Source organism: Oryzias latipes, chromosome 8 (assembly GCF_053564925.1).
Source record: "Oryzias latipes strain Hd-rR chromosome 8, Olatipes_Hd-rR_3.1".
Lineage (NCBI taxonomy): Eukaryota > Metazoa > Chordata > Actinopteri > Beloniformes > Adrianichthyidae > Oryzias > Oryzias latipes.
Genome location: NC_136244.1, coordinates 2,896,553 through 2,920,121, shown reverse-complemented (window position 1 = coordinate 2,920,121; position 23,569 = coordinate 2,896,553). Strand labels below are relative to the sequence as shown.

The following is a 23,569-nucleotide window of genomic DNA, read 5'->3' as shown; positions in this document are numbered from 1 at the left end:
CAGCTCAAAAATGAACTAATTATGCTTAATAATGACAAATTGTACATGAATGTTTCCTCGTTCCCTTTGTGGGAAGGGTGACTGATTGCTATGAAGTCACAAAATGAAGTATTATGACATTTTTGATCTTCTGACTGGACATGACTTTCTTTAGATGGAATAGTTTAATCTGTGAGGGGCTTGGTCTGGTGTTTTTGGGGGAAAGGAGGATTAACATAAAGAATTATAACAATTGAAAAAAAGCAAAAGATTTTCTTTTTAATACATTATAGAAAATAATAATACAAGTTAATATATTGATCAATTCATCCCCATTGTTGACATAAATTATTATAAAAGAAATATTTAAAACAATGTTAACAACTGTCCAACCTGAATTTTTCTTGCATTGATTTCTACTAAAACTGAAACTTACCATTTTGGTCTGTGGCTCTCTTTTCTGCTGAAAGAGAGAAAACAACGTTTTTTTTTCTTGCTTCAGTATCGTGGATTTTAGACACACACGATGCAAACGCAGTCAGATCAGACCCAAAACATCTTGGTTTTTTTTAATCAATTTTAAATAATGCAAAACATTTTTACTACACAAAAATACACATAGAAAAAAAAAGTAATATATTGATGAACTGATCTTCATGATAACATGTATTTTTTCACAAAGATGTACTTCTGATAAAAGTGAAACTCACGGTTAAAGGGGTCGTCTTGGCAGTTTCTTCCTGCTGAAAGAGAGAAAAGATGTCTTTGTTTCTGTATCGTTGCTGAGAATTTAAGAGACACATGATGCTCAGTTATGTGAAAGAAACAACGCAGCCAGTTTAGACCAAAAACATCTTTAGAGTGAGAATAGATCAGAACTGGAATCCAGGTCAGAGTGACTAAAGAAGTGAGATTTGCTACGCTGCAAAAACAGCCCCCTTAAAAAACTCAAACGTTTTTACAGCATTGGCAGCAGATTGTATTTTCAAAAGCAAACAAGTCTGCAATGATTTAAGGAAATTAGTCTTACCAAGAATCCTTATGTCAAGAAAAAATCTAGCCACCAAGACATGTTTTCTTAAACTGAGATTATTTTACTATTTAAAAACTATTTTAATAAGATACAGTTTTCTTGCAGGACAGGAAATAAGGGTGTATTACTTCTTGATATTCCGTTTTTGCAGTGAAAAATTTTCAAACACCCAGAAACACAAAGAACTAATTTAAAAGTCTATTACCTTAATTGTTAAGATTTCAACTTTTTTATTAGGAAGAATATACAAATAAATATGATTTTATTTGTTTTAGGCATATAAAGCTTTTAAAATGATAGTTTTCTTTCAGATTTCCCAAGATATTTTCTGTTGATTTCTTCACACCGAGCAGTTTATCTGTTGCAGATTCAGTCTCCCATCCTGGTGCAGGTCAACAATTTGGTTTCTGGTGTCCTCAGACAGCTCTTTGGTCTTGATCATAGTGGTGTTTGGAGTGTGACTGTTTGAGGTTGTGGACAGGAGTCTTTTTTATAGATAACCAGTTTGAACAGGTGCCATTAACACAGGGAACAAGTGGAGGACAGAGGATCCTCTACAGAAGAATTTACAGCTCCGTGAGAGACAGAAATCTTGATTGTTTTCTTTTTCTCATTCTGAGTCAATGCTTCTATGTCAACCATCCTCAGGTGAGAGGAATAAGGTTGTTTCCATTGACTATGAAACTGTGCAAATTGGACTTGCAATAATAATTGTGCCTAATGGAATCTCAACAATTTAGGAGCTGGTTTGCGGCGCCTTCCGTCCATGAAACCAGGGTTCGACTCCAGGCTGCTCCCTGTTCCCTTCTCTACCTCTGAGCCGGTCCCAAGCCCGGTTTGAGAAGGTTGTGTCAGGAAGGGCATCCGGCGTAAAACATTGCCAAATTTACCATGCGACTTGTTCGCTGTGGCGACCCCTGATGGGAGAAGCCGAAAGTGGAAGAAGGAATCTCAACAATTTAGAAAAAAACTTGCACTCATCAAAAAAAGTTTTTGCGCTTGTGGGAGGTGTTTTTTATATTTTTTCATATTAACATTGACATATTTCGCAAAACTGCAGTGGAAACACTTTCATCGAATTAAATGAGTCACGTGACCGACGACCGGATGGCGATGCGCTTCTAGGTAGAAACTGGCAGCCTTGAATGCTGCACAGCGGGCGCCACCAGAGGTCCCACAGCATCACAGCTCTTTAAAAGTTGGGCGCCTCATGATGAATTGTTGGATCCACGGCAACTCTGTAACATCAGTTGCAACATCCAGCCAAAATGGCTTCATCCGTGGCCCCTCCCACATGTAAGGAGCTCGCCACTCCACGGTCTGAAGACGATGCCGACGTCTCCTTTGATAGATGACGATGAGCGCTAGAGCCGTGGTGAAGTATTTTTCACATCTACTGCGTGTTGGGTTCATTTGCATTTACGATTTAATGCAAATAGTGTAGTTGTGAATTTATTTTTATTGACATTGCAAGAATTTCAATAATGTTTTGAGCACATGTGTATTGGAAATGCAGCTACTGATTACAGGGCATGTAGAGGCTGCTCATGGCATATAATGACGCCCACAGGGTTTTATTAAAAAGACAGTGTTGTGGTGCAGCTTGAGTGACATGTTTACTGGTTAAGGAGTAATCACTCTCCAAGATCTTTTAAGAAATTTTATTTATGGTTTTATACAACATCTTAATGCTCCAGAGAATAAAATCCTTTTAATCCTCCCCACCACCAGGGACAGCACTCAGTCCTCGATTTCAAAGACCTTAAGTTTAAAATGTATATTGTACTTGAATTTAAACTTTTCTGTTTGTCAAATTTTTATAGTATTGACAATTGGAGCTCGAGTCTGTAATAAAAAATTCTATTCTATCCAACAACTTCTAGTTATATTTTGTTTTCAAGAACCTACACCCAGAATCCTCAGCAGGTTACTGTTTTCAGGCACTTTTACATTTGCAGCATTGCAAGGACAAACTCAACTGCATTCTTCAAGCTTTGAACACACAAAGTGACTTCCACACCCACCGTAAATACACATGTTAGAGGATCTACTCATTGATCTACATATACCATAAATGACCAGAGTCAAGTGTTTCACTACACACAAAGCTTTGACTCCATGCTTGCTAAAAAACAAACAAACAAAAAACTGGCTCCATTGTTTAGAACAGCTGGATTGAGCAACAATAAATTCCTCTCTTCTCCAGCTATAATTCAACTATGTTGTCTTTTGCAAATCGAAAAAGAGCTGTTTTAAAAAAAGCCTGGAGCAAGATTCACAAGATTTGCACAGCTTTGAAATCTGCCACCAACTTCTAATTGCAACATTTTTCACCAATTGCTTCCCAATGACACCCAATCATGATAAATCATTTTTTAATTAAATTCATTTTCACCGGGTACTAGGTGTGTGACTTTTCGCTTTGGTTACCATAAGTTAAAAGCATGTGCATGAATGCCCGTTTAGCACATTCGTGAACATGCATCACATGTCCAGAGTGTACATAGCATCAGAACTATTTTTGCAAAAAATGCATTAAATTGTTCAAAAGAAAATACATTCATGGATTTTTATGAATCCGTACTGTGTTTTCATAATATAAATGGATTTTCATCCCATTTTTTAAAACCTGTATTGTATTTTGTATGTTTCTAATCCCGCTGTTAGTTCTTGGCATTTCCTTTGAAGTTCTTTAACAAAGTAACAGACTAAATGTTATGGTACAGTCACTACTTAACTGTCTTACCATTTTTTGGGTCATTGTATCCAGTGTGATCTGCACTGGTGCTGGCTGTAGCTGTGCCAGTTGGTTTTGGCTGGAATGCCACGGACAGCGATGGTGTTACTGACGGCAATGGTCCTGTGGATGGCGATGGTGTTATGGACAGCGCTGGTGCTGTGGATGGCGATGGTTCTGTGGACAGTGATGGTGCTGTGGATGGCGATGGTGTTGTGGACAGCGGTGGTTTTGTGGACCGTGATGGTGCTACGGATGGCGATGGTGTTCTGGACAGCTGTGGTTTTGTGGACGGCGATGGTGCTACGGATGGCGATGGTGTTCTGGACAGCGATGGTTCTGTGGACGACAATGGTGCCGTGGACAGTGATGGTTTTGTGGATGGCGATGGTGCTGTGGACGGCGATGGTGCTACGGATGGGGATGGTTTTGTGGATGGTGGGGTTGTTGTGGGCAGTGATGGTTCTGTGGACGACATTGGTGCCGTGGACAGTGATGGTGTTGTGGATGGCAATGGTGCCATGAGTAAACAAAAATATGAAAGGGTAAACAGAGAATTAGAAAGTATGTTTGACATCTCAAAACCTAGAAGCCACATGTATCTTTCCACACAAACAGGTAGTGTCACACAGCTTGTAATTTAGCTTTTGCAATACACCTGGGAAGTGTAAGATCAGGTGTGCTGCCAAAAGATAATTACATGTTTAATTAACGTAGGCTGAAGATCAAAGACATTCAAACTGACAAACAACTTTGCAGGTGAAGTGGTTTTTTGTCATCTGAGTGTTAATTCAGTAAATTCAACCCCTTTCAGATTGAAGCCACTTGAGTGAGATAAAGTACGGAGGCAGTTCTCTGTTCTGCTGCCACAAGTTTGAACTATGGGCTAAGTATGTTCCCATACCTCTGTGAAAGAGCAGTGTTCTGGGCTTAAATATGAACGCAGCGTGAGAACATCTGGGCTACAAACTTTGAAACCGCTGTGTCCATAAACTATGAAAGGATTGTGTGAATATTTGCAGTAAAGTGATACGTAAACCAACAGCTGAACTTGACTAAAAAGGCAATGTGGCCCGATCTGCTTTAGAATGCGCTGTTTCCATGAGTTAAAGACAGACTCTAATTATCTTTTCATTTTTAGCCCAAATTAAAAACCTGTCATTTTAAGGACATAGTTTCTGCAGAGCGGCAGGAGTTCATTAGAAATTTGCCAGATTAGTACAGATTTACTGCTGGCATAAAGTAAGCCTGCCCACACTTTCCATTATTTCTTTTTTTACACTCTCTCCCACCAGCTTAGATAGAGAGATATGTCCTAATTGTCATTGTCCACTTGGACAATCAAATTGAAGACATCACCATTTACAGTGCAATACAAAATCAAACGAAGTATAATATAAAAATATCAATATGTACAATAAGTACAAAGTTTACAATGGAAGTGTGCAATAATTCAAAATTGATATATACAGATATAAAAATGTCTGTAATTATGTGCAGAGTGATATGTGATATTAACATGTAAGATGTGCAAAAACAGCATGGAGGCAGGGGATTGTTGACAATTTTTACAATAGAGAAAATACATAAATAAGCAGATATGTAGATATGCATTTATACATGTACACATGTATATATAAAAACATGCCTTGGCATTTGCTGTGGCAGATTTTTTATCTGTGCATTTTGGAGTTTAGGATGGTTATTGCCTTGGGAAATAAGCTGTTTTTGAGTCTTTTTTTGGTCTGAATTCTGTTGCCTCTGTAGCGCCTCAACCTAAAAATTACCGGTGCAACAAACATGGTGAGCAATGTTGACGCTATCCAGCTGTACAGAGTCAGATGTACATTGATCGATTTGTCTGCAAGTGCCTGCATCAGAATTGGTGCAGGGATATTTGGCCCGAACTCTGTTGCACCTACAGTACATACCCTGCTAAAGGTTTTTCCAACTGATTTTTTTTCATCTGCTCCTGATTCACAACAGTTTTTAAGCTTAATTCTGTTGTATTGATGTCCTCCACCAAAAACATGATTTTCGTTGGACTGGGGCTTAAAGCTGCTCCTGTGTTCTGAGCGTCAGAGACGCTTTGAGTTCAACGATCTTCTGTTTTCAGATTGTCCATTCAGCCAATGATTAACGATACTACTTATCACAGCTGTTTTTCGTGAAAAACGTCAAGATTCAAGTTTTACATGTTTTTAATCATTGCCAGATTCTCCCTTTTCTTTAACCCCATGTCAAATGTCAGGTGTCAGGGATTAGTTTGCTTTGTCTTTTCATCTTGTTTTAACCACTTGGTTATCACTTGTGCTATCCTAGGCACTTTAACATTGGGAGTTGGGTCATCTAGACCCACTAGACAGTGCTCTGAACCTTTTTTCTTCAATGATTTGTGATCTTCACTGGTGTCCATGGATTACATGAATCTTTCCACCTTTATCCACCTTTGTCATGGTAGGGAGAACACGTCAATGTAAGGGTGGGGTCATCTTAGATAGCACAATTGACTTCTGTTTAGCCGGTAAGTCCTGACAAATGCATTTGGATTCTCCTCAGACCCGTCGCCACCCAGACTCCAGAACTCTGAGCAGAGGCAGAGTCTGGAGGACCATTGTGGTTTAGAGACAAACATACGGAAGACTAAGTGTCATCTGCATACTTTTATTACCTCAGCTTCCAAAACGGAAGTCCCGCTTGTTTTAAAGTAGTTGGTTTATAGCACTGTTAAAAGTTTGTAAGATCAATGTCACTGATATGACTTAGCATCTGTCTGTGTTAAGCTATAAAGCTGAAGTAAAAATTCAAAGCCTGACAAAAAGGCATGAGGAACATAAAGTTTAAGGAATCTGTTACATAACAGCAGCAATGTAAGACTATATAGGTATAGATTATATCACAGTTCATGACCATCATAAAACTAACAATACACCAAGTGAAACCACTTAAACACTTAAACAAGCACGCAGACTGATTCAAACCAGACCTCCCCTGGCTTCCTGTTGTCTGAGTTCAACAGGGCTACTATATCAGGGACAAACAGTTGTATGTTTATCCTGGAGCTTTCACAAAAATGTGGAAAAAAAGGAAAGGACTGACCTAATGGTGGGAAAGACAACAATATAACACAACCCATAAATCGCCTGCACTCCTCTGACTCCCCCCTTTACTTTCTGTAAGGCTGGTCTGAGCTGTATGGGACAAATTGATCTACAGTAAAAAGCAATTTTTTAAAACTGGCGGCTTTTCTGTTGGTTTATTTTCATTGCAACCATATTATGTTTTGGCCACCTGGGGAAACTGAAAATTAGTTTTAGTAGAATCTGCAAAAGTAAACTTTTGGATTTCCTTAGCAAAGAAAGGTTATTTGCTAACCACGCCCACATTCGTAATATGTTCCTATCCTGTTATATTCTTTTGTTTAGCTCCAGCCTGGGATAATATATTGAATTTTCACAAAATTCCGTTAAAAAATGTTCAAGTCACACAGGACAACGCCACTTTGGCGAGCTCGCCACGTGCACGGCCTTCAAAATCTACAACTTCTATTTGCAACATTTTTCCCCAATGACGCCCAATAAAAGAAGTCATTTTTAAATCAAATTCATTTTTACCAGGTACTAAGTGTGTGACTTTTCGCGCATGTGGCGGGGGTCAAATTTTCGCTCAAAGGCGCAGAAAAGGTTCCGTATGCGAAAACCTTGTGGTCCTTGCATCCACTTACTGCTGCGGCCCAGAACAACACATTACCTGGACCATCAGGTAACAAACACTAAACTACATGCAAAAAGAAGTTTGAATAAAAGTTAACAGCAGCTCTGGGAACTGTAGAAAAGCCAGGATTGTTGTGTGATGCTTTTTTTGCCAGATTTGTACTGAAAGCATAAACACACTTTACTTTGAAAACAGGTGGAAAACAAATTCATTTTACCAAACAGAATTTATTTCTAAATTTTGTTTGGTAAATTCCAAAAACAACAAATAATTACTAAATTTCTCGATGAGCTTCACAAAAAATTTAACAAACAAAGCAAGCAATAATTTTTATATTAATTAGGATTTTTATAAACTTTCAAACACATACAGTTAACGTTATCGTTAAAGTCCTGTGGGATCAAGATTTGTGAGTAATAGACGGCCCTGTAAAGTTTCTGGTATAATCCCTGTTCCCTTGTTTATCATAAAATATATCCGGCATCATTTTTATCAGCTACAGTACTCAGCATAAATGAGTACATCCCCTTTATATAGTACTAATTTAATCAGTAGCTCAATGAACAAAAGAAACATTTCCAAACTTTCCACAAGGTTGAGTTTTCTTGAACACTCCATAACATGAAGTGAAGGTTAGTGATGTAATTTAGATCACATAATCTTCAGTTTTAATTAAGCTGGTTGAAGCAAAAACTACCACATCTAGTGTGTTGTATCCATTTTTAAAGACAGCACCAAGTCTTCTAGCCGTGGAATGAACAAGTTGCCGACATTTTGCAACATCTATCTTTTCCCATTATTCAAGAGGAACCTCTTTGAGAGCCTGGATGCTGGATGGAGAGTGATGCTAAACTTGTTCTTCAGAATTCCCCACAGGTGTTGGATTGGGTTCAGATCAGGAGACATACTTGGCCGTTCAATCACCTTCACCCTGTTTGTCTTCAGAAAAGCAGTAGGAGCTTTAGAAGGGGGTTTTGGATCATTGTCGTGTTGGAAAATGATCCAAGTAGCATCTTCTCTTTCAGTGTAGAGCTGTTCATTGTTGAGTTCATGATCCCATCAATGAAAGGCAGCTCCCCCACACCAGCAGCACTCATGCAGCCCCTATAAGGACACTCCCGCCACCATGTTTCACTGTAGGCACCATGCATTAGTCTTTGCAATCCTCACATTTGCCATGCCATGCAGTGTTCAAACCATTAGTTCCACAAACGGGGATCTTTGTCTCATCACTCCGGATCCCAGAAGTCTTCAGCGTTTTCAGCATGGGCCCTAGCAAATTTAAGGCGTGCTTTTTGGTGCATAATCTTTAGGAGAGGCTTCCTTCGTGGACGATAACCATGCATGCCATTCCTCTGCACTGTGCGCTGTATGGCGTCACAGTCCCTCCAGTTTGGCTTTCTACTGCTTTATCTAACTGCAGTCAACTCGCATGGTGATTTTCTTCAACCCTTCTCATCAGAAGACGCTCCTGTCGAGATGTTAGCTTCCATAGACGGCCTGGACGTCTCTGTAAGATGGCTGCACTTCCATCTTTTTTGAGTTATTTGATCACCTTTACTATCGTATTTTGACTGATATGTAAAGCTTTGCTGATTTTCTTGTAGCCCTCAACTTTTTAGTGTAAAGAAATGATTTGCTTTCTTAGATTTTCTGACATTTCTTTTCCATGCCGTTGCTGGTAGCATCAAATGAGCTGTTCTTTGTTAAGAAATGCCCTTTTCTAGTCACCTGGGTGCTGGACACCTCTTAAATGAATCATGAGACTCACCTGTGGTTGAATACCTGTTCATTAGAATTTTGTAGTCTTAAGCTTGGCTTTTCTCCTAAGAATAAGACTGGGGTGTACTCATGTATATAACGATTCATGCATTAACGGTGTGTGACATATTTTACTTAACAAAAAAAGATTTATGTCTCCATAAGAACCAGTTGGTGGGTTCGAGGGAAAATGCCCAAACAGGAATTGCATGTTAAAGAGGAAAAAGCTTTGGAAAAGACAGAGGTGAGAATGGTGGGAGAAGTTTAAGTCAAGCTCCAGCAGGTAAGCTTGAGTTTGAACATCGACATGTGTGACAGAAGTTGATCTTACTTGAATTTTGCAGCGGCATCCTCGAATATATACTGCGTAAATTTTCTAAAAAGCACAAAAAAAGAAAGACAGAAAAGACTTACTAAAACATAAACACTATGCAAATATCTTCTTACAACAGAGGACAGATCATCAGTTCATCAAACCCAAGCAACCCAGTCAGAAAGATGAGCCATAAAAGTCCACAGAGGCGCACACAACCAACATTTAAAGGGCCCATTTCATGTTTTGGCTTTTTAAAGGAAACTCTGTCCAGGTATGTGATAATATATTACCTTTAGCACCCTAAAGAACGATTTTTAAAAATGGAATATGTTTTATTTTTTCAGCTCATTTTCCAATACGGAAGTAAGACGACTCGAGGATCCGCCTTTGACTCCTTGTGTGTGCCGCCCATTTCATGATTTCATCCTATAGTCGGCCTCAGCAGCGTGTCTGCGTTTCACCCACGAAAACAAAAAACATCCACACTTTTGCAAAGATGGATTTGCATATTGTTCATATAAAATGAAAGCTTTTAGCCGATCACCGCTAGCTCCACTGTGAAAGGGGGTGTGTCTGTTAGCCTGGGTGAGGAGCTGGCAGCGCAGACTCTTCCTGGAAGGGGCTGCTCCTGACTTTGTGATGTCACAATGTGAGAAGCCACTCGTTTTCGTGGATTGGGAGGGGCAGGGGGCAAGTTTTGATGGGAATACTCAGGGATGCGTGAATGAATCAAAATACCACTTTAAGGTTGTTTTTAGTGATGAATGAACATTATAAAAAATTTAAAAGCTCAAAAAGCTGATTTTGCCTGATATAACGCCTTTAAGTCAGTGTTTTAAGGTTAAACATATCTGTAAGACGTTAGAAAAAGAGCAGCTTACAAAACCACATTAATCTGTGAAACTCATCCTGTGATATCACCATTTTTGGTTACATGTTTGCTGCTCATTGACAGTATATGAGAACTGGACTGAGTGAGTGTGATGTCACCTGTATGAACGTCCACTTCCAACCAACTGAAGTCAATTCACTCGCTATTTTTTCGTGATACAGTCGCTGCCATGTTGGAACCAGATAACATCAGTATGCAGTGATTGGTCCAAATCGGTCTGAATCATCGTCTCTATTTCAACCAATCTTGCCAATCAGGAGTAAGCTTAAAGGGACACGCCCCTAGCATTTGAAAGTGGGCTCAGGAGAACATGTCAATACACTTGATCTGATCAGAACCAGATTATGACAACTATGCAAAAGTATAAAATGAAAGACTCAGTAGTGGTGCACATATAAATGATATGATCAGTAACAGACGTACATCATAACGGATTGGGCGCCCTCGCAGCTCCTCCTTCACTTGGGCTTTGTTGCACAGACAGCGTGCTCCAGCGCGTCTCTGTGAGAACGCGCTGGAGCACGCCGTTGATTGCCATCTGATGACAGCGCGCTAATGATGGAAAGGCAAAAGAAAAAAAATTGGGGGCTCAAAACAGAAAACGCAAGAGGGAGAAGGACAGGGATGTGTTGGGAATGAAGAAAAGATTCTCTAAATGGCTGAGAGAGTTCATTTTGTTTGACAAAACGTTTATTTTTTTGGTAATAGTTTTCGTTAATGACCTTTTTTCCTCCAACGAAAACGAAACAATAACTAAACAAAATTTCCTGCTCAGACAGGAAAACTTATTTTCGTCAGCAAATTAAAATAAAAAACAAAAATGCCCTTTGATGACAACATCCAATCATCACACCTGTTGGTGGAGAAAGGCGGGAGCAAAGCGATCCAATCAGAACACAAAGTCCTGCAGCGAGGCCGGGCATGCTTCGTTAACCCGGGCACGGGCTCACTGATACAATACTCAGTTGAAAATGGCCCACAGAAATGTTCATATGGGCCATTTCCAAGATCAGATAAGAAGTAATTCCCGTCATTCCCGTCAATGTGTCCGTCTGGCGGAGCAGATATAGGTGCAGACAGACAGATGGATAGATAGAGAGAGATGCATTAATTGTCCACTGGGGAAAGTTGTTTTCATAGTACAATATTTCTTCATAAGCTACAGAATTATGGTATTCATGCATTTGCCTTTAGTTTGTTTTATTTTTCATAAAACAATGTATGGCGTATGTCTCAACCATTCAGAAAGAAACAAGAAATTGTATTTGCGCTGATCAATTTCCCATTTCCACGTGGATTATTACCGACATCTGTAGCTTGTCAGATGTAATTAAATGGATGGAAATAGAATGCCCCATCACAATGCGTAATGACGCACAATGGCTGATCTTGCGCTCTTAATAGAAGATGTGGCAAATGGAAGAATTCGGAGTGAACGCATCTTTAGACAGCAAGAAGACGTGCTGGCAAACGAGTACGAGTGGCTTATAAGCCGGTTCTGACTTCCTCGAGCCGTCCTCTTGGACCTCTGTGGGCTTTTGGGCCCGGCGTTACAGAGGAGCACTCGGAGGAACCACGCGTGTCACCCAGTGCATCTGGCGCTCCGGTGCCCCCCCCCCTTCCGGTGGCAGAGACACTCTGGCGATGCAGCGCTAGACGTTTTTTTGCCTCGACTTCGATGTCCGACCATTTCTTTTTTATTTCGGCCACGGTCCGAGGTTGTGAGGCTACAGCATTTACGGCGTCTGCCACCGTTTGCCACTCACGTGCCTTTTTGGCATTAGTAATGCCCACACTGTGCCCTCCAAACAACACTTTTCTCCTCTTTTCCACCTCGCCAACGATAACTTCTACTTCACATTGAGTGAAGTTACGTTTTTTTCATTTCCTCTCGGTGTTTGCCATGATATCGCAAGACATGAATATTAATTTGTGGGCGTTTCACGGACTATTTATGGGCAACTATGGGCGTGTCATGAAGCCGCAAAAGCTGCGCTGCATTTAGAATTGGTTGTGATTTATAAAGGGAAAGATGCGTAGGATGTGCGTGCGCACGGTTTTATAAATCCGAATATTTCTGTGCGTACGCACATCCTATGTTTCATCCGTACGCCACTTCTGACGCAAATCCTACGCAAAGTTTTATAAATGAGGCCCCTGGTGAGTTTATAACTGGAATAACTTGCTCTACGAAATAAATATCCGGTGGGAAGAAAGATAATTAATTAAAAAAAGAGGATTATATAGAAGATAATACTTAAGTTAGAAAAAGGTATCAGAGCAAGAATGGGTTTTCTGACCAATTTTCTGACTGAGTAACAGATGTTTATTTCTCTAGAGAAATCTATGGGTTACTTCTAGCGGGTTCTTCCTGTTTGGAACGCCACGGGAGAGGGGCCACTCAGTACAGTTCTCATATGCAGTCCACATTTCTGCTCTTAAAGTTAACTTGTTGTTTGTCTTCATTCAAAAAGATCCAAAGTAAGACCATGAACGCCTAAATATTGTAAAAAGTGGTTCATTTTATGCTTGAGTCTCAAATCAGATAAACAGAAATGAACATTTATTTTACACTGATTTAACACTCGTGTTCTGTTCTTGGCCCTCTGCAGACAGTTTTTAGCTGTGCATTTTAATGATGCTCTATAAAAGGTGACCGCCCATTAGGGTTGGGCGATGTCCCCTAAATTGGCCGTTGACGATGTTTGCTGTCAACCATCGGGATGGACGATGATATCGTCGGGGGTGGGGGGGTGGGGGCTATTTTTACGTTTTTCGTTCTTATATAACTGCTATTCGTTATTTTACTTTTTTTTTTATTTCCCAACTAATGACTAATCCGTGATGATCCAGTATAAACTGAGGGAAGTGACTTTAACAAAAAAAGTAACAAATAAAATAGAAAAGAAGTGGTCCGCTCCCGCACTTAACTAGTCAAGTGGGCCGGCGGAGCGTGGACTTACAGCTTTGTTACATGTGCGGTATGTGTGGGAGCTGCGGAACGGACTGCGATCCGTTCCGCAGCTCTAGGGGTACAAGCTACCGAACTCAGAGCTACCGAACTCAGAACCGGGTCTAAAGTGTGTGTCTCTGAGCATAGCTCGGATCGTCAGCACACACACAGCGGTTTGAGCTTCAAAGCCGAAATGTCGCTCAGTCCTTAGAAAACATTCAAACAATCACGTGGATTTGTGTTTCCAGTCGCGTCCCAACAAAATAAAGGCTGATGTTATTCCCACATGTTTATGTGCAGCCAGGATGCAGCGCCACCCAAAGCTAATGCTGTTAGCATACTGCTAATCCTGGCTTCGTTCAGAAAAAGCACTGACCACGCGGATTAAAATTCAAATGATGAGCGAACAGGTGTTTCATAATAACCGTAACATTATTAAAAGCACGTTTAGAAGATTGTCTCGTATATTACCGAGCCGACATGTCAATGTATATAGCCGCTCTGCGCTATTTAAGATTGTTTTGTATTGAATAGTTACATTCAATAAAGTTTGAAAAAGAAAAAGCCGCTCGGCGGAATTTATGTTTACCTTTCCGGTTTGTCAAACCCTACTGCGCATGTGCGAAGGATTTATTCCGACCGAAAGTGTGACCTTAGTGAACGTTTGTTATATTCTGAAAACATTTTTCTGGGCCCATGTACACGGTTGGATTCTAATCCGACCATTGATCCCATCAAGATATTTTGTACATGTAACCGCGGCTTTTGGGGTCAACTCGCAACGTGGCGGGGGCGCGGCATCACGATGGTGTCTCTCCATCGGGATGTCAGTCACCCATCACGATGGACGATGGTATCGTCCATCGGCACAACCCTACCGCCCATCATCTACTAACATTTTTTTTTCTGTTACTAAAAGATGTACAAGCTAGATGAAGTGACAAGAGCGTTCACACAGCGGCAACTGACCAGCAACACCAAACACCACCGACACAGCCCGGCTTTGAACTTACCGTAGTCGCCACAGCCTGCAACACAAGAGAAACAGAAAACCAAAATGAGGACACAACAGCAGCTTATATATAACAAATAACACATTTTTTCTCGAAACAAGGGTCTTTTTACTGTCTTAAGATTCTGTTTTTTGCAGCGTAAACGCAGGATACACCCTGGACGGGTGGCCAATCCATCACAGGGCAATGCAATCATTCCCACCAAGGGACAATTTAGAGTGATAAGCTGACCTACAGAGCAATTTTTTGGTCTGTGGGAAAAAGCCAGTGGCGGGGGAAAAACTACACAACAAAAACTGGAGAGTTGAAACTTCAGGGCTTTTAACAAACCAGAGTTAGTTTCCACTCTTGAAGTGTTATTTTAACACACTGCGATTCAAATGGTGTTCAGTGCTGGAGTCATTTGTCAGAGTTAGCCAAACCAAGCTAATTAACTCCCGTTTATGGCCCGCCTGGGCGTCCGCCTCGTAAACCCGCCAAGAAAGTACAAGGTGTTGAGAAGTTTCCATGTGCTGCGGCTGGTTTCATTTGTGCAGGAAAAAGTTTTCCACAGACGGTAATGACTCAAATGTTTTTTACAGAGTACTTTGTTAAAACACTACCATGCCTTTAAAATATTAAGTACAACAACAGAACTGAAAATGATACCAATTTTTTGATGTTCAAAGCTCATATGGAGCCACAGGTGAGAGTTTTTTGTCATTCCGTCATGTATCATTAAGTTTTAATTGACTGTATGGGAGAAAAATTCTAGATTTTTTTGAAAATGTCTTTCTAGGAATTAATTCATTTTCGGTTATATAATTTCATCTATTGTATGTACAGTATTGGATATAAATTTTAGATAACTCTAAAAAAAAACCACTAATTTAGGTAAATTAGTTTACTGTTAATTAAGCTCAGTTTAGTGAGTTAAACAAATGACTCTGACTCAGTCTTTATTGATGTAACTGTTTTGAAAGTGTTCATTTAACTCTGTAAAGTGTGGAGCTAAAAAAACTGTTGAAATGAACTCTGTGGGAGTTGAATCAACGCTCCCCTTTGTGCGGTAAGCGACCTCCTCGTCCACTTTGACACATCAGTCCAACAAATCCGCTGGACTGATGGTTCTGAGGTTCCCACGCTTGGCTGTCCATGCAGAACAAAAAAACAAACCCGTGCATGGTAGTGCAGACAGGAAAAGGAAACGCTGGGCATTTTAAGAAGGTATATTTAGCCAATAGGGAGCTTGACTGGCAGGTTAGTTGGAAAACGTGTAGGTTACCGGCCTGTCATACCTTGTAAATCAAGATCCACTGCTTTAGCCAAGAAACACATGAAGTTAAAAACAGGGACCTCTTCTTTTGGCCTTCCCTGGCACTTAATTGTCTAAAAAAAGAAGGGTTAGATCACAAACATGTTCGTCTACCAAAAAAAAAAAACGTAAAAACAAATGTGACAACTACTCACGTCATTGATCTCGCATGTCTTAAGGGCGTTCATTAAGCCCTTCCAGTTGGTGTTATTTTCAAGATGCTCTGGCCACGTTGTGTAATTTTGGTAGTATTTCATTGTACAGTTCATGCTGTCCTGCAGAGAAAGAAGACATACAGACTCTTTCAAAGCCAAGCAAGGCCATGTGTGGATGAATAGAACCAAGTGTTTCAGAGATTACCATTAAATCTCCAGCCATTACAAGCGAAAGGCTTTCATTTTTAAACATAACCTAGAAAAGAAAAGAAAAGAAAAGAAAGAGTAAAATCAGTTTTCTAGATTCGGCTCAAGATTCTCCTTGTGATTATGCTTTTTTTTAAAATGTTCTTCAGACTCTTACAGTATTGTTATGTCATTTAACAACTTTTGCTGTTTGTTCTCTGTTGAAAGAAAACAAGAACTTAAAAAAATACCCATCTTTCTTTCTCCAGTTCATCATAGCATCCTGCTGTTGACGGGTCAATTATACTTAGAAAAGCCTAAAAAAACAAAAGTTTAACAGGAATTAATACATTGGACAGAGATCATCAGAAACTGGATTCATCTTTGTTTCCTGCAGCGTAACATCGGAACTTCAAAAAAACAAAACTTGAACGTCTCAAAAACAGGAAAGAAAGGATATTTACCATCAGAATCAGGTATAATGAGTGTGCAACAGACTTCATGCTGCCTCCGTTTCCTTCAGGCTTATTCTGCAAGGATCACAGCAAAAGAATCTCAGCAACCAGACAAATGAGTCAGTTAGGATTAAATGGTAAAGGTCAAATATATGAGCTATACTGAAAGTGGAAACATTATTTCGTGCCACATGTACCCTGCTCTTAGCTCGCAGTAATGGGAAGGAGAAGAGGGGCGGGGTTGCTCCAAGACATTCCTTTCTAAAGATGCTTTTTAGTACTCTTTTTCCCCTTTTTATTTATTTGTAAACTGTTTTTATTGCTGCTTTCTAAGATATCGCTTTGAGATTTTTTTTTTTAAATGTAAAGCGCATTTCTTTTTAAATAAAATGTATTATTATCATTATTATTATAACTCATAACTATGCTTTGCAGAAGCGCTCTCCTAGAAAATAACAGTTTTCTTCTGTGTGGCTAAAAACGGCATAATCATCAAAAAACCACTGGGAACACTTTAACCCTTGTGCTATCTTAGATGATGATGATTTTTCTTTTTTTTGACACGGATGCTGCCTTTGACCCTTGTGCTATCCTCCCCCCCCCCCTCCCCCCTTCCATTGACGTGTTCTCCCTACGATGTCAAAGGTGGATAAAGGTGGAAAGATTTCATGTAATCCATGGACACCAGTGAAGATCACAAATCATTGAAGAAAAAAGGTTCAGAGCACTGTCTAGTGGGTCTAGATGACCCAACTCCCAATGTTAAAGTGCCTAGGTCAGAGTGTCCGTCCTGTGACTGGAAGGTTGGGTGTTCAAATCCAGGCTGAGTCATACCAAAGACTCTAAAAATGGGACCCAATGCCTGCCTGCTTGACACTCAGCATTAAGGGGTTGGATTGGGGGGTTAAACCACCAAATGGTTCCCGAGCGCGGCTGTGTCTGCAGCTCACCGTTCCCCCAGTGGATGGGTCAAATGCGGAGAACAAATTTCACAGTAAGTCCGACTTTACTGTACTTTAAATTAAAATCTGTTAGAAAATGACATAATTTGTTTTTGTTGTTTGCTAAATCCTAAATATTTGACAGACACTAGTTGAAGGATTCTTTTTACATTCTCTCTCTCACTGTTGAAGTTAATAAATGATGAATATTACCAACAGAGTGCTGCCCAGTTCTGCATCACAGAACAACGTATCATTCCCAGTGATGTTTTTTTCTTTTTCCAGTGATTTTTGAAGGACGGTTCACTAAATACATGTTTATTAACTCTTACAGAGCAACAGATTAATCAAAAAAAAGGAGCAAAGATTTAGAGAGGACGTGAAGCGTTGAAACATTAAATCCAAAATTAAATTAAATCCAACAAAACAATTCACATCTCTTGGTTTGAGCTTTTTTATTTTACTTGAACTTAAATCGCAGAGCTACAGTGGTGGACAAAATTGTTGGTCCCCCCTCAGTTAATGAAAGAAAGTCCACAATGCTCACTGAAATGACTTGAAATGTTTAAAAGTAACAATAAATTAAAATGTATTGAAAATTAAATAATCAAAATCAGCCATTACTTTTGAGTTGTTGATTAATAGAATTATTTTTATTAATGAAATAGGGCTGGACAAAAAGGACAATCCCGAAATAGAAGCAAGGAAAGCTGGGGTGAAGTGGGCCTGCCCAATCCCTGGAATTGTTTCCCCACGTCAATAAAGCTTATCTGAATTGAAATGTGAGCCAACCTAAACATTTTTCTACCTCACATTGCCCCAGTCATAAAACTTGAATGTGACACCCCCCCATCAGAACAGAAAAATTACAAAAGGTTAGGGAAGAGAATAAGGGATTCAGAATGCAGGTTATTCAACCGGCTGGGGGACAAACATGTATTTTTTTTGTCTCATCAGTGGCGCCACATGGCCACCCATCTAGCCACTATAAACTGTGGTAGCATCAATTTAATCCCAAATGCACAGCCAGCAGGTGGCAAGTGGCAAGTCGCCCTGATCACCTAAACCGACCCACACCCTAACCCCCTCCCCTCCCTGCTGCCTCTGCGTGCGCAGACATCTAAAGCTAAAGCTCCTGGATGCAGAACACGGATAAGACGGAGAGGCTGATTTTCCTTCGGGGTTCACTTCCGGGTTCGAACCCTCAGAGCGGGTTCACCAAAGAACCAGTCTCAGTTCTTCAAGAGGAACTGAGAATAACTCCAACTCCTCAACTCCAAAACGTGCTATCCCCCCCCCCTTCCTGCATCGCGTGACGGAGCGCGAGCACCGGTTTCTCCGCGCACGCACGAGCGCGCACACACACACGCAGACACACATCCCAAAACATTACATTTCCTTTCACACCTGTTAAATATTTTCTGTGGTGTCTTTTAACAATCTGTTTACTGTACTTTAGATCACCTGATCTGTATTGTGCACAAATACAATTGCACCACCCCATCACCAGCGGTGGTTGATGTGCAATGACTTTTTATTTGTACTGAAAAAAGATGTCCCCGTCACACACGCAAAATTTGAGGACTGGTTGTTGTGTTACTGCAGCTTGTTGATGTGGGCTTGACCCGTTTACACCTAAAGTCATTAGTTGATGCTTGTGAATGTCAATTTTAGAGAATGAAGAGAAAGTTTACATATATTCTTATTTTAGTTTATTTTAAGAAGAAAAGTGCAGCAGAAAGGGCGGAAGAGATGGTAGGGGAGCAACAGAGGAATAGTGAGGAGGAGGAAGATGAGACAGAGCAGCATGATCCACCATCAGCGTTAATGACAGAAGATGATGGGGAAGACAAACATGAGACAGCATCAGACGAGGAACAGTCAGCATCATTGGTCAGAGAAACAAGGCAGAACTCAGCAAAAGCAGGTCCTCGAGCTGTTCTTTGACCAACAGGTGAAGTTAGAATTATGTTGCCCTAATAATCAAACTGTTTCATGTTTATTGGCCTGAATAGAAATATCTACAGATACATTACAGATATAATTAATAATTAGTATGAAAGGGTATCATTATTATTATCCTTATTGTCATTTTTTTATTATTTCAGGACAACTGACAAGCTTGAAACATAAACACAATAAATCCAAATATATTAGTTGGCATTGAACTTTCTGAATCAGAAAGCCTTTATTGTCATTGTTACACAAGAAACTTGTGACAACGAAATTTCCGGTGCTCTCCAGCTGCTTAAACAATAAAAATAGATAATCTTCTAAAGAACAATATAATTGTGTTTAACTGAAAATATACATATGTACAAAGCTACATAACTATTCTAAATTGTTTATATTGCACTGGGAATTGTTAATATTGCACATTGGTTTCAGATATTGCACGAGTTACAGTTTTTTTTGTGGGATTCACATTTATTTAGGAGGTTGACTGCTCTGGGAAAAAAACTGTTCTTGAGTCTATTTGTGCGAGCCTTGTGTGATCTGTACCGTCGGCCTGACAGTAGCAGTTGGAACAGGTGGTGGTTGGGATGGTGGGAGTCCTTGATGATTTGCCTGGCTCTGCTAGTATGGCGAGAGCTAGCAATGTCCTCTAGGCTGGGCAGGGGGGAGCCGGTGATTTTCTGGGCCGTGTTGATCACCCTCTGCAGCGCCTTCCTGTCTGCGGCCGAGCATCCTGCATACCAGGCTGTTATGCAGTACGTGAGGATGCTCTCGATGGTGGCTCTGTAGAAGGTCACCAGCAGCTTCTTGTCCAGGTTGTTCCTCTTCTGTTAGTTATCTAAAGGCTGTTTCACCACGTTTAATAGAATTAATTTTGAAACTATAGCTCATGGTTTTTGTGTGCCACCCTAAAGGCCCGTACACACCGGGACGAATATTCGCCAGGCGTTATTCGCCAGCGTTTTTCGCCACGTCTTTTGTGTTCACACCCAGGCGATTTTCGCTGACGATGAGCCGAGCGAACATGCAATTTCCTTCCCTGACATTAGATGGCGCTTAATGTAAACAGAAATACTCCTGTACACAAGGTGGCGCTGCGCAACTTTACGATTCTTAAAGTCGCTTTTCACTCAGAAGAAGAGAGCAAGTATTTACGCGCTTGTCAGAATCATACAAAGAAAACATGAATATTTCAAGCATCAGTAGCTCCAACTGGTACTTGGTAAGGGGATATTTTAGAATGTCCGTCATTATTTCTTCGCGGCAGTGTAGACGCTACTTGGCGTCTATCTTCTTCGCTGGTATGTGTGCTCAGCAAGGCAGTTTTGTGTTTGAGCGCACCCAAGTTGTGTTTTACTGTAACTTCAGAAGCTCCAGACACGTGTGCAAAAGCGCCATTCTCATTGGTCGAATAGATTTCGACGCGACGCATCGAAAAAAAACCGAACCCGAGGCGTTTTTTTTTTTTGACGCTTTGTCGCTTGGCGTTTTTTCGCCTCGGTGTGCACACTCACATTGGTGCCCTTTGTTTAGTCACGAGGCGTTAAACGTCGGCGAAAATCGCCGGCGAAATTCGTCCCGTTGTGAACAGGCCTTAAGACTTCTGCCGGCCACCCCCATGAAAAATTTCTGGAGGCGCCACTGTGTCTCATCTGCCAATAGACGGTGGCATTGAAACAATGCCATCTACGCTGACATTATGAAACCCGTCACAAAGAGAATTATGATAGCTTGCAAGACAAACTCTCAAAGCTAAAAAGTGGAATGTTAGCTCAGCAAAATGTGTTACTGTGTATTTCAGTCAGTCAACTCATGCAGTAAAATACTTATTTCACATCTTTTAGTTTGCTTTCACATTCTTTGTTTTGCTTTCACATACTTTGACATTCACTTTCCTTAGCATTCACATTCCTTTAAGTTAGCATTTAACATTCCTTCCAAGTTAGCATTTCGCATTCCTCTAAGTTAGCATTTAACATTCCTTCCAAGTTAGCATTTCGCATTCCTCTAAGTTAGCATTTCGCATTCCTCTAAGTTAGCATTTCGCATTCCTCTAAGTTAGCATTTCACATTCCTCTAAGTTAGCATTTCACATTCCTTTAAGTTAGCATTTCACATTCCTCTAAATTAGCATTTCACATTCCTCTAAATTAGCATTTCACATTCCTCTAAATTGGCATTTCACATTCCTCTAAATTGGCATTTCACATTCCTCTTGGTTGGCATTTCACATTCCACTTAGTTCACATTCCTCCTAGTTGGCATTTCAGCGGCACGAAGGGAGCACACTATCTAGTGGATCTGCTTTGTGTGACCCAGCACCATAAACCGTTGGGCCACTCCATTTCGAGTATAGCGGCAAGTAGACAATACAACTTAAAACACATAAAATATGATAAAAGCTTTTTTTATTTATTTATTTTTTTTTTAACTTGTCCTGTCCAACAGCTAGGCAGGCAGATGAGAGCTGAGGGCCTCTTGTGTTGGACATATTTTACTTTAACAAGAGGGGTTATTCATCTTCAGACAAACCAAAGGTATGTCTGAATAAACCCCTTTTGTAATTGAGGCCAAACTTTATTAATTTCAACCATGTTTGAAAATTTTTGGTGTTGGACCGGACGGAAAAGGAAAGAAGGGAAGAAGAGAGAGGGACGTTAGAGAGAGAGGGGGGGGGGTGATAGTCCGGCACATATGATATGATATGAGGCTAAGTAACCTCAAATTTCGAGCTACAAGCATATCGTAACACAGCTTAAGAACATCCTAATTTTGAGGCTTCCACCTGGCAATATAGTTTTCCTTTAAAATCTAATCCTAGATTTTGTATGTCATTCTGATACGAACATATTGGTTGATTCAAGTAAGAAAACTCATTGAAACCCGGAGGAGGTTTACCACCCTATCACTTTCAGTGCAGAGTAGCATGTGTGGAGAGCAGTCGTCGTTGCAGGTTTAGATCTTGTTGAAGGGGCAACAATCTGCAGGGAAGCTGCAAGACGAGCAGAAACTGTGGAACTTGGAAGACATCCGACTTTGTTGAGGGTTTGACATCCACCAGAAACTGAATTGCGGACCGGGGAGTATGGGCCGCAAGCTCAGGAAGTGATACATATATATATAGACAAAGCAGTGTTAGTCTTGGCATAAATATATAAATAATGTAGAACTGATTAGTTTAGAATGCTTAATAAATAAGGGAATAAAGTGCTTTTAAGAACAACTCTGAGAAAGAGAAATCAAGTAGTGAGTTTTAAGAGAAGGTTCTATCTGTGTATTCATAGCACCATAGAAAGCCATTAGCACAGATTCCAACAAGAATTGACAGTTAACATGGAACCTGCACGTAATATATCACCAAATATATTTTATATATGCACCAATGGTGCATATATAAAATAATCATTTCCAGAGGGACGCACCAGGAAGGCCACCGAGGAGCAGGCGAATAGAAGGATAACCAAGGTCCAAGGAGATTACGTAGATGAGGGAGGTCGCCATCCCATGTAGCATGGACGGCAGGTCGGCTAGATTTGATGGTATGTACTTGACATCATCGGTTTGCAATAGGTGGACAACAAAGCATGTATAACTTAAAATTAATTGGAAAAGGGGTGCCTGGATAACACAATGAAGACAAATTTTTTAGATTGAAGGGAGATCATAGGTTCTGATAATATTTCAAATGGCTGAACCTTATGCATTTAGAGGCGGATGCCAAAAGTCTCGAAGAGGGGATATTCTTAATCGAGTGTCATATGCTTGAAAGCAGGGCAGACTGAGGATCGGTTTGCGACACAAAGTTTTTAACTCTTGAAACTGAAGCTAAAGAGCATCAGTGATAAATTCTTCAGCCAGGAAATTAGCTCGTAATGCAAGTTATTTAAACACTCAAACCATGTTAAATGATGCCACAGTACTATTTATTATCGCACTCTTGAAATAAGCTTTGTAATAATCTTCCGGGCTGAATTCAGAACCACATGAGCCGTTGATGGACCATTAGAGCTGTACATTTGGGTTAGCGACCAATAATCTCCAGCTGCCGGACATTTAATAAATACGTCTTCATACGTTTTCCTCTCCCCCAAACCAAAGGAGGGTGGAGCCACAAAAAAAAAAAAAAAACAAGTGGAGGGAGACCGAAGACCTGAAACAAACATCGTTATAACAAAAGCATGCTA

At 40.3% G+C, this 23,569-nt stretch overlaps 1 protein-coding gene across 10 annotated transcripts in view; it reads right to left on the bottom strand.

Moving 5' to 3' along the window:
* LOC101166556 (uncharacterized) overlaps nucleotides 1–23,569 on the bottom strand; it is a 51,931-nt gene that overhangs the window by 14,602 nt on the left and 13,760 nt on the right. For 2 of the 10 annotated variants that reach the window (XM_078951118.1, XM_023957790.2), the window contains exons 2-11: nucleotides 16,498–16,563; nucleotides 16,285–16,350; nucleotides 16,053–16,103; nucleotides 15,848–15,967; nucleotides 15,676–15,766; nucleotides 14,399–14,413; nucleotides 9,556–9,600; nucleotides 3,759–4,214; nucleotides 690–722; nucleotides 416–442 (exon numbers count right to left, since the gene is read on the bottom strand). In XM_078951118.1, the coding sequence (XP_078807244.1) occupies nucleotides 416–442; nucleotides 690–722; nucleotides 3,759–4,214; nucleotides 9,556–9,600; nucleotides 14,399–14,413; nucleotides 15,676–15,766; nucleotides 15,848–15,967; nucleotides 16,053–16,103; nucleotides 16,285–16,350; nucleotides 16,498–16,536 (943 nt within the window). In that variant the 5' untranslated portion in view covers nucleotides 16,537–16,563. The remainder of the gene's footprint in view (nucleotides 1–415; nucleotides 443–689; nucleotides 723–3,758; nucleotides 4,215–9,555; nucleotides 9,601–14,398; nucleotides 14,414–15,675; nucleotides 15,767–15,847; nucleotides 15,968–16,052; nucleotides 16,104–16,284; nucleotides 16,351–16,497; nucleotides 16,564–23,569) is intronic. The other 8 variants (XM_023957791.2, XM_023957792.2, XM_023957793.2 and 5 more) reach the window with 8 other exon arrangements.